The sequence below is a fragment of the Sebastes fasciatus genome, chromosome 3 (assembly GCF_043250625.1).
Source record: "Sebastes fasciatus isolate fSebFas1 chromosome 3, fSebFas1.pri, whole genome shotgun sequence".
Taxonomy (NCBI): Eukaryota; Metazoa; Chordata; class Actinopteri; order Perciformes; family Sebastidae; genus Sebastes; species Sebastes fasciatus.
In genome coordinates this window covers 41,909,377-41,924,066 of record NC_133797.1, presented here as the reverse complement: position 1 = coordinate 41,924,066, position 14,690 = coordinate 41,909,377, and the positions used below count along the sequence as shown (strand labels likewise).

General features: G+C 40.9%; 1 protein-coding gene across 3 annotated transcripts; it reads right to left on the bottom strand.

Annotated features, from left to right (window-relative positions):
* Positions 1 to 53: 53 nt before the first annotated feature.
* LOC141765179 (uncharacterized) lies at positions 54 to 13,754 on the bottom strand. Of its 3 annotated transcripts, none has more exons than XM_074631198.1 (5): positions 13,384 to 13,754; positions 9,769 to 9,817; positions 9,550 to 9,670; positions 8,170 to 8,339; positions 54 to 7,912 (listed from the first exon to the last, which is right to left on the bottom strand). In XM_074631198.1, the coding sequence occupies exons 2-5, from the start codon at positions 9,769 to 9,771 to the stop codon at positions 848 to 850; spliced, it is 7,359 nt and encodes a 2,452-aa protein (XP_074487299.1). In that variant the 5' UTR covers positions 9,772 to 9,817; positions 13,384 to 13,754; the 3' UTR covers positions 54 to 847. The 3 variants fall into 3 exon arrangements, with proteins under 3 accessions (XP_074487299.1, XP_074487300.1, XP_074487297.1); XM_074631199.1 differs by lacking the exon at positions 9,769 to 9,817 and having other exon boundaries at positions 54 to 2,604; positions 2,827 to 7,912; positions 13,384 to 13,753; XM_074631196.1 differs by lacking the exon at positions 9,769 to 9,817.
* Between the last annotated feature and the right edge of the window lie 936 nt (positions 13,755 to 14,690).

Sequence of the window (14,690 nt, the reverse complement as noted above, 5' to 3'; positions counted from 1 at the left end):
TTCTCTTTCTTTCAACAAAACGGGACAATATGAATCAGGAAACAAAAACTGTACATATTTTTGTGTTTATTATTTCATACAATTTAATAACAAAATGATATATGGTGCGTCCATTGTAACCCACTTTAATAGCTTCTTGGTCACATTTGAAATGGCTTACGCCCGTTTTTAGTTTAGTATATGTAGTCATCTTTAATCATTTCATGATCATTTATTATATTATTGCTCAAAAATGTTAAAGCAAAAAAATCTGTTGAAGCAAAAATAGTTATAAAATGATATAAACAGAACTATATACTGTATATCCCCAATTAATATAAAATAAAGTGGGAGTTTCAAAAGTATAGGCATCAAGTATAATATAAACATATGCACAACATCGGATATTTCAACATTCAGTTGATAATATATAACAAAACAACTTATATCCTTTGATCTTGTAATAGTACCCAGAAATCCACAAATTTCCTCCTCGAGTTTCAACATCAGCAGTAAAATAGAGAGAAAATTTGGGGATTTTTGGTGCCATAACTTAACTTAAATGTACATAGAAAGAATACCTACTTTTCAAGTACAAGTGTTGTATCGTACAAACATACAAATTACAAAAAGGTGGAAAAAGTTTGAATTTACATATAGTGCAAGTTAAAAATTGCTGCATTTTAATGTTAGCAACAAGATTGGCTTTATATACAAACAAAAAACTTAAATAAGGCAGAAAGTGACACATTTCAAAAATGTTTAAATCATACAATACACATACAAGTCACAATAAATAAACCCAATATAAAAAGCACACTAAAAGAAACATTTGGTACCGCTTATGGAAATATCAGTGGTTTGGAACCTATATGAGGTTGGAGTAAAAGAAAGTGGATTCCCCTTTTAGGTCATTTCCTCGTGGAACCTCAAGGTCAACGTTTCCTGGGTGAAAGTCAGGCCCCCCAAGTGAGATATATTTGAGGTTTGGCGTTCGTTGACTTTGTGCTTGGTCGGGGAAAACAGTGACGTAGTATCCGTCTGAACTGTCAGGGACTCTTATTCCTTGGTCTTGAGAGAAATGTGGCAAACGTGCATTAGGTACTTGCTGCAATGATCTGCGGTGCATTGAATAGATGTCAACCTCACCAGAAGGAACTCTTCTGGTGTGTCTGGGGTCCCTCATTTTAACACCTGATGGGGAGATCACCTGTCCATAGTTAGGTGGCGCCTGGAAGTCCAGTTTTGAACCTCTGGCTCTAAGCACGTGATGCCTTCCTGTGAAATCATCAATGTTGAGATCTGAACGCTTGTAATCAATGTGGTGGCCAAAACCAGCATCCATCGTAGGGTAGCTGGACCTGTCTTTGTACCTGGGTGGCTGCCTGTCAGTGTGATGAAGTCGGACATTTCCATCCACATCCAGGTCAGGCATTCTCATGTTTACCCCTGGGATATCTGACCTGCGATTCTTATAAGAAGGTCCATTGAAATTTAGTGAAGGATCATCAATGTCAAGATCTGGAGATTTGAGATGCAGCGCTGGATTCCGCATTGACACTTTCGGCATGTTTGGAGCACTAACATTCGGACCTGTGAAATCCCCCTTCAGTAACTGTGGTGGTTTCATATTCAGTTTTGCATTTGGAGGAGAAATATCCAGATTTGTTGGTCTCAGAGATGCACCAAAGTCAATATCGGACCCTGTCCTGCTAAGATCTGGACCTCCAAACTGAGGCAGCTTGAAAGAAGAGAGTTTGAATTTTCTGTTTGCCATATCAAAATCAGTCTGAGGACCCTGGATGTTCCCTGAGGGAACATTCATGTCAACATCTGGACCTCTTATTCCTCCTTTGACATTAGGGGCATTGAAGTTCATGTCAGGTCGTCCTATGTTACCATTTATTCCAAGATCAGGACGTTTTGCATTGAGGTCTAGCTTGGGACCTTTGAAACTGGTATCAGGCAAGTGTAAGTCTGGCATACTTAGACCAGGGCCTTTCAGTGAAGGTCCTGCAAGATTCAGGTCTGGCATTTTTGCCTTAGGTCCAGAGAGACTGAGGTCTGGTGTCTTTAAACTTGGCATGTTGACATTTGGGGTGTCCATATTTAATTTGGGAGCGTGAAGGTCCATGTTTGGTAATCCCAATTTGGGGGCATTGATTCCACCTTTCAATTTTGGAGCTTTGAGATTAAAATCTGGAGTTTTTAGGTCCGAATTTAAATTCAAATTGGGTCCTTTTGGTAATTTGGCATTAAAATCTGGTGACTTGAAGTCAAAGTTTGGGCCTTCTAACTCTGGACTAGAAAACCCCACATCAGGCATTTTCAAATGTGGCTTTTTAAATCGGCTGCCAAAATCAACATCTGGTATATCAAAGTCAGTTGTGGGCCCTTTGAGGTTGATGTTGGGTGCATTGATGTCTGGGCCATCAAAGTTTCCATCAATCTCAGGTCCTTTTAGGTTTGGTAGATTAACTTTAGGCATTTTCAATTTTGGCATATTCAGCTTTGATCCAATGTTCATATCTGGAGTGTTCATGTCTAATTTGGGGGCTTTAAGGCCCATATTAGGAAAGTCCAAGTCAGGGGTATCAATTCCACCCTTTATCTTTGGTAATTTACCTGAAAGATCAAATTTCGGCATTTTCAATTTCGGCATATTCAGCTTTGATCCAATGTTCACATCCGGAGTGTTCATGTCTAATTTGGGAGCTTTAAGGCCCATATTAGGCAAGTCCAAGTCAGGGGCATCAATTCCACCCTTTATCTTTGGGGCATTCAGGCTCAGATCTGGTGAATTCAGATCAGTGTTTATGTCCATATTTGGTCCCTTTGGCAATTTACCTGAAAGATCAAATTTAGGCATTTTCAATTTGCCCGAGGGAGCATTAGCATCCCAGTTTGGAGCATGAAGCTCTGGCATTTTCAGTTTACCTGATGGCCCACCTAAGTTCAACTTTGGGGTATTACGGTCCAGTTTGGGGCTTTTGAGGTCAACCTTGGGCATGTTTATGTCAGGTGCATTTAAGCCACCACTGAGATTAGGACCAGATAGACCTAGATCAGGTGTTTTGAGGTCCAGGTTAGGGCCATCTAACTTTGGACCAGAAAGCCCAAAATTAGGCAGGTTAAAATTTGGCTTTTTGAATTTTCCAGATGGACCAGAAATATCAAAATCTGGCATTCCCACATCAGCTTTAGGACCTTTGAGGTTGACCTTGGGTACATTTACATCAACATCTGGGCCATCCAAGTTTCCATCAATCTCAGGTCCTTTTAGACTTGGGAAGTGGAATTTAGGCATTTTCAATTTGGGCATTTTAAATTTTGCTTTGGGTGAACCAATGTTGACATCTGGAGTGTTCACATCTAACTTGGGAGATTTCAGGTTTATGTTTGGTAAGTCCAAGTCAGGGGTATCAATTCCACCCTTTATCTTTGGGGCATTCAGGCTCAGATTTGGTGAATTCAGATCAGTGTTTATGTCCATATTTGGTCCCTTCGGTAATTTACCTGAAAGATCAAATTTAGGCATTTTCAATTTGCCCGAGGGAGCATTAACATCCCAGTCTGGAGCATGAAGCTCTGGCATTTTCAGTTTACCTGATGGCCCACCAAAGTTCAACTTTGGGGTATTGAGGTCCAGCTTTGGGCTTTTGAGGTCAACCTTGGGCATGTTTATGTCTGGTGCATCTAAGCCACCACTGAGATTAGGACCAGATAGACCTAGATCAGGTGTTTTGAGGTCCAGGTTAGGGCCATCTAACTTTGGACCAGAAAGTCCAAAATTAGGCAGGTTAAAATTTGGCTTTTTGAATTTTCCAGATGGACCAGAAATATCAAAATCTGACAATCCCATATCAGCTTTAGGACCTTTGAGGTTGACCTTGGGTACATTAACATCTACATCTGGGCCATCCAAGTTTCCATCAATCTCAGGTCCTTTTAGACTTGGGAAGTGGAATTTAGGCATTTTCAATTTGGGCATTTTAAATTTTGCTTTGGGTGAACCAATGTTGACATCTGGAGTGTTCACATCTAACTTGGGAGATTTCAGGTTCATTTTTGGTAAGTTCAAGTCAGGGGCATCAATTCCACCCTTTATCTTTGGGGCATTCAGGCTCAGATCTGGTGAATTCAGATCAGTGTTTATGTCCATATTTGGTCCCTTCGGTAATTTACCTGAAAGATCAAATTTAGGCATTTTTAATTTGCCCGAGGGAGCATTAACATCCCAGTCTGGAGCATGAAGCTCTGGCATTTTCAGTTTACCTGATGGCCCACCAAAGTTCAACTTTGGGGTATTAAGGTCCAGTTTGGGGCTTTTAAGATCAACTTTCGGCATGTTTATGTCTGATGCATTTAAGCCACCACTGAGATTAGGACCAGATAGACCTAGATCAGGTGTTTTGAGGTCCAGGTTAGGGCCATCTAACTTTGGACCAGAAAGCCCAAAATTAGGCAGGTTAAAATTTGGCTTTTTGAATTTTCCAGATGGACCAGAAATATCAAAATCTGGCATTCCCATATCAGCTTTAGGACCTTTGAGGTTGACCTTGGGTACATTTACATCAACATCTGGGCCATCCAAGTTTCCATCAATCTCAGGTCCTTTTAGACTTGGGAAGTGGAATTTAGGCATTTTCAATTTGCCCGAGGGAGCATTAACATCCCAGTCTGGAGCATGAAGCTCTGGCATTTTCAGTTTACCTGATGGCCCACCAAAGTTCAACTTTGGGGTATTGAGGTCCAGCTTTGGGCTTTTGAGGTCAACCTTGGGCATGTTTATGTCTGGTGCATCTAAGCCACCACTGAGATTAGGACCAGATAGACCTAGATCAGGTGTTTTGAGGTCCAGGTTAGGGCCATCTAACTTTGGACCAGAAAGCCCAAAATTAGGCAGGTTAAAATTTGGCTTTTTGAATTTTCCAGATGGACCAGAAATATCAAAATCTGGCATTCCCATATCAGCTTTAGGACCTTTGAGGTTGACCTTGGGTACATTTACATCTACATCTGGGCCATCCAAGTTTCCGCCAATCTCAGGTCCTTTTAGACTTGGGAAGTGAAATTTAGGCGTTTTAAATTTGGGCATTTTAAATTTTGCTTTGGGTGAACCAATGTTGACATTTGGAGTGTTCACATCTAACTTGGGAGATTTCAGGTTCATGTTTGGTAAGTCCAAGTCAGGGGCATCAATTCCACCCTTTATCTTTGGGGCATTCAGGCTCAGATCTGGTGAATTCAGATCAGTGTTTATGTCCATATTTGGTCCCTTCGGTAATTTACCTGAAAGATCAAATTTAGGCATTTTCAATTTGCCCGAGGGAGCCTTAACATCCCAGTCTGGAGCATGAAGCTCTGGCATTTTCAGTTTACCTGATGGCCCACCAAAGTTCAACTTTGGGGTATTAAGGTCCAGTTTGGGGCTTTTAAGATCAATTTTCGGCATGTTTATGTCAGGTGCATTTAAGCCACCACTGAGATTAGGACCAGATAGACCTAGATCAGGTGTTTTGAGGTCCAGGTTAGGGCCATCTAACTTTGGACCAGAAAGCCCAAAATTAGGCAGGTTAAAATTTGGCTTTTTGAATTTTCCAGATGGACCAGAAATATCAAAATCTGGCATTCCCATATCAGCTTTAGGACCTTTGAGGTTGACCTTGGGTACATTTACATCAACATCTGGGCCATCCAAGTTTCCATCAAACTCAGGTCCTTTTAGGCTTGGAAATTTAGGCATCTTTAATTTGGGCATCTTTAATTTTGCTTTGGGTGAACCAATGTTGACATTTGGAGTGTTCATATCAATTTTTGGAGCTTTAAGGTCCATGTTTGGTAAGTCCCAGTCAGGGGCACCAATTCCACCCTTTATCTTTGGAGCTTTAAGATCCATGTTTGGTAAGTCCCAGTCAGGGGCACCAATTCCACCCTTTATCTTTGGAGCTTTAAGATCCATGTTTGGTAAATGTTTTGGGCCTTTCAGATCAAATGAAGGTGCATCAATATCAAAACCACCTGATGGTAGGCGTGGTCTGTTTAGAGATGCATCCACATCGAGTCCTCCTTTTGGACCTGACAAGTCTAAGCTGGGTACATTCAGCTTTGGCATTGCAAATTTTCCTTTGGGTGAACCAATGTTTACATCTGGGGAGTTGAGATCAAAATTTGGAGCTTGAAGATCCACTTTTGGTACACTCACATCAGGAACATCTATGCCATTTATCTTTGGGGATTTCAGAGCTAGTTCAGGTGTTTTCATCCCTGCATTGATATCCATATCTTTACTCTTTGGTAATGCGCCAAAGAGCTTCAATTTTGGCAGTTTAAGGTTGCCAGAAGGAGCATCTGCGTCAATGCCTAATTTACCAGAAGGCATATTAACATCCATATCAGGGGTATTAAGGTCTAGCTTTGGGCCTTTGATATCACCACCAGGCAAATTGATGCCCCCCCCTTTAAACTTGGGAGCGGACACATCCATGCCTGGAGTTTGTAACTCGTATTGAGGGCCTTTAACTTTAGGCCTAGATAGGCCAAAGCCTGGCATTTTGAGTTTTCCAGATGAGCTTCCAAAATCTAAGTCAGTTGAGGGTACATTTAGGTCAACCAATCCAGCTTTGAGATCTGGTGCTGCCAACCGCACATCTGGTCCCTCTAAATCTCCATTAAAATTTGGAACTCGAATGTCTGGTAAATCAAATTTGGGCATTTTAAACTTAGGAGCTTTGTATTTTCCAGATGGAACTTTAGTGCCAACCGATGGAGTGCTAATGGCTAAATCTGATCCTTTTAGACCAGCTTTTGGTAGATTTACATTAGGTGCATTAATCCCACCTTTTATCTTTGGTGTTTTAACATCAACTTCACTTTTGCCTGTGAACCCAAATTTGGGCTTAGTCAATTTACCAAATGGGGCATCCACATCTAAATCCGTAGATTTAAGATCAATCTTTTGTTTCTTAAGTGGCACTTTGAATTTCCCTGAAGGTATGTCAATGTCCTGCCCATGTAAATCAAGTTGTGGTACATCAACACCTGGAATGTCTAGATCTAAGTCAGGAGATCTCCCAGTCAAGCTGAGCTTGGGTGACTCTACATAACCAGAAGGGTTGTCCACATTTAGATCTGGGTTTTTCAGCCTCTTGGAATACATGAGACCGAGTTTACCTGAGGGAACATCTGGGGTTCCTACATCAGGTGTGTTGACCTCGCCTTCTGGACTACTCAAAGAAGGTCCAGAGAGGCCCAGGTCTGGCATTTTGAATTTTGGCATTTTGTTTGTTCCTTCAATTCCCACTTTGGGAACACCGGTGTCAAAGGATGGGCCAGTGATATCTCCCCCATTAAGGTTTATTCCCATGTCACGGGTGCTAACATCTGAACCGTTTAAGTCCATACCCATTTCTGGAGCTCTAAAGGTTGGGTTGCTTTCCAGTCCAATTTGAGGTCTTTGAAGATTTGGCATTGTCAAGTCAACTGTGTCATTGTTTGGCAGTTGTATACCAGCCGTAGTGTTTGGACCCTCTGGTAATGTTCCGGACAGATGGAAGTCTGGAGTGTCAAACTGTGGATTTCTAGCATCAACTTTCAGTCTTGGTACCTGAGCTCCACTTAGAGTAGTCCCATTCAGCCCGAGACCCAACGGTGGAAGGTTCAGATTGTTGTCATATGCTAATTCTCCAGCAGCACCATATTGTGAATCAGCACCAATGTCTGTGGTCAGAGTTTTGCTTTTCAAAAGTCCAAAGTCAACTCCGAGGCGAGGCAACCCCATGTCGTGCTTTTGGTTGACGTTGGATGAGCTTTGTAGAATTTGCTTGGCAGTAACCTCCGTGTTCACAGAGTCCTCGTCTGCACTGAGCAAGTCACCTTTCATAAACTTCTTGATTCTGGCATTGTAGAGTTTGTCGTAGGAATCCTTCAGCATCTAGGAATATAAACCACAACTTGGTGATTGGAATGTAACTATAATATTTCCATCAAGGTAACTATTTCTAGTAGTTGGGGTGGAGATCAATTTTAACATTGTTTCCATGACAAACAATGTAACACAGACTGCAGCACAAAAACAGCTCTTAGTTGAACATTATAAAAGTGCCACCAGAATTAATGAATTACAGGAAAACCAGATAAGATCTTTGGTTTTAATCCCATTTGACTTGATAATATCTGGACACCACCTACCGTCTCAGGATTCTTAGCACTCTGGTGCAAGTTTCCGAGGCTCTTGCTCATGTTGTTCCTGGTGAGGACCTGGATCTTGTCATCAAACGGCTCCATCAGCTTCAGTACTTCTAACACCTCGGCTTTTGACAGGTGATCAAAATTTATTGTTGCCCCCAAAAGTTCATCCCCTGAAAAAGACAGTTCAGGTGTGTTCATAAAACAATTTAACCTTGTTCTAGAACAATAACATGCTCTCATGGGTGCAAATCATAATGTATCATGTAAAGGGTAACCTGACGCCTGGATTCTACGAGGCGCGTTCCGATATGCTGCCGCCGGTGCAATTGCAGCCGCTCTAGACAATGCTTGTGATTCCACCAGACGCAATTTAGCACTTTCGGAGGCATTCCAGAAGAGGCTCTCTGCTCTGCTCCGCTAAAAATATGCACCTAGTCTAGTTGTGACGAAGACATGGGGCGTTGCACAGAGCAGATTGAGCCGGGCAGGAAGTGGAACGGCTAGAGCATCCGGTCAATTTTCAAATTAAACACCCTTTGCAGACTCCCGATCGTATCACATCACTACAGCCACAAATCTTTGATCCGTGTCGTTCATCACTGGACTTTTAAATGTGCTAAATACGGGATTGGGATCATTTCTATTGCCTCTCAGCGTCTCTCAACATGGCGACGGTGAGCCAATGGCTCGCAGCTAACGTTGTGCTAACAGCGCTAACAGTGCGAACAAAATTTGCTAAAGTGCAGACAGAGATAACCGTTGGGGGGGGGACGCTACGCTTACACGACGACGACGTCGGTCAGGACGGCGTTATCAGCTGTAACCGCCGTATGAGAGCAGTGCAGAGCGGCGGCCGCGAACTAGCCAGTGGAGCACGCTCACATACACAAACCGGCGCAAAGCAAGGAGAAGCTCGGATTACAACACACACAGAGGGAGGGCGACTTCCTTCTCTGCTCAGGTAGACATTACTCCACTATAGAAACCATTTAACTACGTATCCGGCTGGTAAAAGCACAAATATCCAAGAAAATGACCAAATCAACCAAATCTGCAAGTTGGGCAGGTGTGGTATGACGCCGTGCAAAGAACGGAACAGAACTGTCTCACAGCTGGAACGCGGCGCAGCCGTGCCCGGTGGAATCTCAGCGTTGTGATTCCACTACAACCATTTTTAACCATTCAAATGATCAATAATGCCTCCAAAATACCACATTAAAGCGTATAGGGTTAACACAACCTTGGATCTGAGTCAAATGTACAATGATTTCCTTAAATTTGTAAGGTGTGTCCTTGTGGGGAACAACTGTTTAAACACTATTATGTTTTGCTTTCAAAACAGTCAAAAGCAATACGGGAAATAAAAGTGAAGGCTCATACCTTCCTTCAGTCCCTGATTGGCTGAAGAACTGTCGTCAATGCTGGAAACGACGAGGCCGCCCTCCGCTGATCGCTCCAAGGTCAGCGCCTCAGAGAGACTCCTTCCCCGGCGGTGTGATGGCTGCAAACACAGACGGTTCAGAGTGTTCAAAACAGAAACTGAACAATAACAGAATGTTTTTAACGCAGAAGTAAAACAATATGTGGATGTTGTCGTACCATGAACCTTGTGTCTGTCACAGTGGCAAAAAATACCCTTCGACTAAACCTACAGAGGAGAATAAAATGTTCAGTAAACAGATTTACAGCAGTTCTTTACACATGTGTGAGACATACCGTCGTGCAGCTTATGAGCTATTGTACAGTATATATCTTGATATACATCTGTAGTATCACAGTGTTTTCATCAGTTGAGAATTTATTTGTGTAGATCAATCTATGGCAGAAGGGATTGAGTGAAACAGGGCAGCATTCTTGCTCTAACTTCCAATTAAGAAGCTCATTTTTCCAATCTACACGGTGGATCCTGAATGCATCACACTGGCAAACTTCAAAGATTCAACTGCATTTCCAAGAAGATATTTAAAAGGAGGGAACAAGAAATACTGGAACATAAAAACACCTTTTGGAGGGGCAAGACTACTGGGCCAACTAACACATTCTGTACTGGAAACACTGGCATTGTTTTATGTTATTACAGCTTCAAGAATCAATCAATACAAAACACACAGAAAGAAATGTGTTGACAGAAGAAACAGAGAGAAGAGACTGATGACAAAAAGCACAAATTAATATCTGGACATATGGTTTAATTTAAAAGCTTTTTGGGGGGGGTTTCATTAACCCTCTGAGACCCACATAGAGCCGTTCTAGTCTTCTTTAGGGGGTCCAGGGGGTCTTTAGGGGCAGATAGCAGGTCAACAGTAGATGTCACATAGAAGAGGTGAACATCATCTGAAAGCTGAGAACCTGAAGATTAATCTGAGATGCTGCTCAGCACTGAGGGTCAAGATGTTCTTATCAGGGTTTAGAACATGATGATAGTAGTATGTGATGGTCATCTCCATGCTCTATTATGTCTCATAAGTTGTTGTGTTGATACCATTTGTTCCACAGATTTGGTGCTAAATTTAAAAAAATTTTACCACTAGAGAATTGATAAGAATGATCAATAATCCTCCAGAATACCACATTAAGACACCAAGACCTTGAGGAACACCATAGAAGAAGACATGCTGTGATTTGGGATCAAAAACGTTTTGACATTTGGAGATTTTTGCAAGAATTGCACTTTTTCGGTGATTGGATGGCGAGCACTAAAACTGCTCAGAAACCCCCGTATTGTCAATCTAGCTAGGAAAGCCATCCATCCTCTGAATGCTCTAGGTCTCTAGTCTGATCCATCCATCCTCTGAATGCTCTAGGTCTCTAGTTTGATCCATCCATCCTCTGAATGCTCTAGGTCTCTAGTCTGATCCATCCATCCTCTGAATGCTCTACGTCTCTAGTTTGATCCATCCATCCTCTGAATGCTCTAGGTCTCTAGTCTGATCCATCCATCCTCTGAATGCTCTAGGTCTCTAGTCTGATCCATCCATCCTCTGAATGCTCTACGTCTCTAGTTTGATCCATCCATCCTCTGAATGCTCTAGGTCTCTAGTTTGATCCATCCATCCTCTGAATGCTCTAGGTCTCTAGTCTGATCCATCCATCCTCTGAATGCTCTAGGTCTCTAGTTTGATCCATCCATCCTCTGAATGCTCTAGGTCTCTAGTCTGATCCATCCATCCTCTGAATGCTCTACGTCTCTAGTTTGATCCATCCATCCTCTGAATGCTCTACGTCTCTAGTTTGATCCATCATCCTCTGAATGCTCTAGGTCTCTAGTTTGTGGCTGTAAAGTTTCATGAGGCTGTGATTATTATTAGCTTTACAGTGAGACCCAATTTATGGACTTCAACACTGTTTAGGGACCCCAGGATGCAGAAATATTCAGATACACCATTTTAGAATAGGAGACAATAACACAGTTATACTGCATGTGATTATCATAAAGGGGGCATGTCTGTAAAGGGGAGACTCGTGGGTACCCATAGAACCTATTTACGTTCACTGATCTGGAGGTCAGAGGTCAAGGGACCCCTTTGAAAATGGACATGACAGTTTTTTCCTCGCTGAATATTCAAAATAAATGAGCAGCAGAGAACAGTTTGACTGTCAGCAGCTGGATAAAGGGACACCCAGGTAACATCTCTCAGGTATTTGAGTTATGGCTTTGAGGGAAAACCAAGAACCGGTTTATCGAGAGTGTTCTGTGGTTGGGTGTTTTCCTTTTTTGGAAGCACACAAAGTCAAAAGTGACCACACCCACCGTGTTCTGGCTGAGCTCCAGTGAGTCCAGACACACGATGTTCTGGTGAGATCACGTGAAATGATGCGTCAACACCCGACTAAGTAAGTAATTAAGTATGCAAATAAAAGTTACTACAACTGGTTCTACATTTAACTGGTTATGAAACAGTCTCAATGTCATCCTGATGCCTCTATATGACCTACATGCTGTAATCAAACGAGACCATCAGAGAGAATACAATTAATGACTATTGCTATATAGTTATTCTTGATGCCTGTCTGCCCACCATTGGGTCAGATTCCCCGCAAAATCAACAACACCGACACCACGCCGCTGGAGGCCGTATCGCTGGGCCCGCCGGAGGGAAGGGAGGCGCGGGGAGAACCAGAACCAGGACTGATCGGGGCAGCCTGTCAGACCCTGCTGCAGTAAAATGAGAGGTTTTCTAAAGGGATTCTGGTGCTCAGAAACACTACCGCTTTAGTCCGCAGGGAGCGCCAAACCCAACACAAAGTTCCTCCTGGTCGATTTAAGATAAAAACGTTCACGTGTAAAATAGAATTTTAAAAACAAATGTGGAAATTTCTCCACCATTCACACAGCATCAGTGTGATATTATAGCAACACATAATCAGTGTGATCAGGCGATAAGGATTAAATGAATACGACAATTATAGCAAGATTATCTCAATATCAGAATTAAAAATGACACGGCAGAATGTTCAAATGATCTTTTAAATCAAATTATAGTCAAATATAGAGCAGAATCTTCAGAAATATATGTTGGTGTTTAAGACGTCACGAAAAGACAACAACAATGCCAATATTCAATCAATTAAAACCCTCAAATATGAGGCAGTAAAACCGTCTTATATCATAAAAAGTGCAAAACAAATAGCTCCACATTCACCGTGTGAAACATCAGTCTCATTACTGGTGTTTAGCTTGTATTACACACGGCTCCGGCAGCAGATTTACTACTTAAAAAGTTACACATTACACATTTTACAGGTGAGCCAAAGTGCACCTGCCTGCAGGTATACAGTGAAATGTTCAGTCAGTACGAGCTGAATGCTGCTCACATATTTGTGTTTTTGTTTCATAAGCAACACTGAATTATGGAGCCATCAGCATATTTGTAATCTGGCGGCAGCAGCAGAGGATTTGTAGTTTGTAATAATATAAAAGGAAGCAGAGTGTCAGCGGGTCCGTCAAAATGAACTGATATAACTCTTTAAATGATCTGTTCTGGTTCTGTTGTGATAAAAGACGAGTGGAAGAACAAACTGTGTGCAAGAAAGAACTATAAATAGAAACATGAACACGATGCACTAACAGATGATTAGAAACAACTGCGTGGAGATGAACACTTGACAGAAACTACCTGGACGATGACACCTGAAACTGAACCACTGTCACCAGAAACCTCCACCTAAAGGACCAGGTAGCACCACGCAGGGGAACTCAGAGAAGCCACTGACCTCAGCGTCCATCAGGCGTGTGTTTGGGCCTCCGTGTTGTTGAAGTTGTGTTGAAGCGTCTCAGCGTGGAGTCACGATGAGTCCATGCTGTTCTGTTTGCTCTGCAGACTGAGGACACCAGCTGCAGGCAGGTGGAACCAGTACTTCACCTGAAGCAGACTAACAGGTTCTCCACCTTAAACTGTCCCGCCTCCATTAACTGTCAGCGTACACAAACACAGACGTACATTCACATCACACACACGCCTTTGCACAAACACACCCTGACTACCACACACACACACACACACACACACACGCCTGAGGCTCACATAATACACGTACAAACACAATCAGAGTACGACTTCAATCTGTGACCCGCTTCTCCGCGTACGTCACTGTTACTTCAGTAAAAGTACAAAAGTATTGGCTTCAAAATGTACTTAAAAGTAAAAGTAGTCATTATGCAGACTCATTATGGTCATTATTATATTACTGGATTATAATTATTGATGCATTGATGTCTTCATCACTTTAATGTTGCAGCTGGTAAACATGGGGCTAGTTATTTATTTATTTTTTACTTAAAAGACACTATTCATTTTATTTTTGTCTCTGGATATTTATTTGTTTATTTATTTATTATTTTCCTATTTCTACTTTTTTATATTATCATGTCATCATATTGTCCTGTTTATCTATTTTGCCTGTATTAAATTTAATTAAAAACAATAATTATAATTACTTGCTGGGCAGCTTAATCTGTAATAATAGATAAATAAATCAAAATGTATTTATTTATTATTTTCATTTTTCTTCTTTTGTATTTTGTACATAGTATATTAACTTTAAATTTTTATATATTATATTGTATTTTTATATTTTTTATATTTCTAAATTCTTCTTTTTTATATTGTCATGTCATCATATTTGTCGTGTCTATTTTGCCTGTATCAAATCAAATTTTAAAAAATAATGTATTACTTGCTGGGCAGCTTAATCTATTAATCTATAATAATACATAAAAAATATTATTGGATTTATATTTTGTATTTTATTTACTTATTTGCTTATTATTTCCCTTTTTCTTCTCTTATATTTCTGATATTATTGTATTTTTGATATTATATTATATTTTGTTATATTTTTATATAATATTATATTTTTTATATTTTTATATTCTTCTTTTTATATTGCCTGTATTAAATTGAATTAAAAAAATAATAATATTAGAATTACTTGCTGGGCCGCTTAATCTATAATAATACATCATCATTTATTATTGGATTTATATTTTGTATTTTATTTACTTATTTTCCTTTTTCTTC

Coding starts and splice junctions, on each gene's coding strand:
- LOC141765179 (XM_074631196.1), bottom strand. Junction 8,340..9,549: donor CAATCAGGGACTGAAGGAAG/GTATGAGCCTTC, acceptor TGTCTTTTTCAG/GGGATGAACTTTTGGGGGCA. Junction 7,913..8,169: donor GTGCTAAGAATCCTGAGACG/GTAGGTGGTGTC, acceptor TTATATTCCTAG/ATGCTGAAGGATTCCTACGA.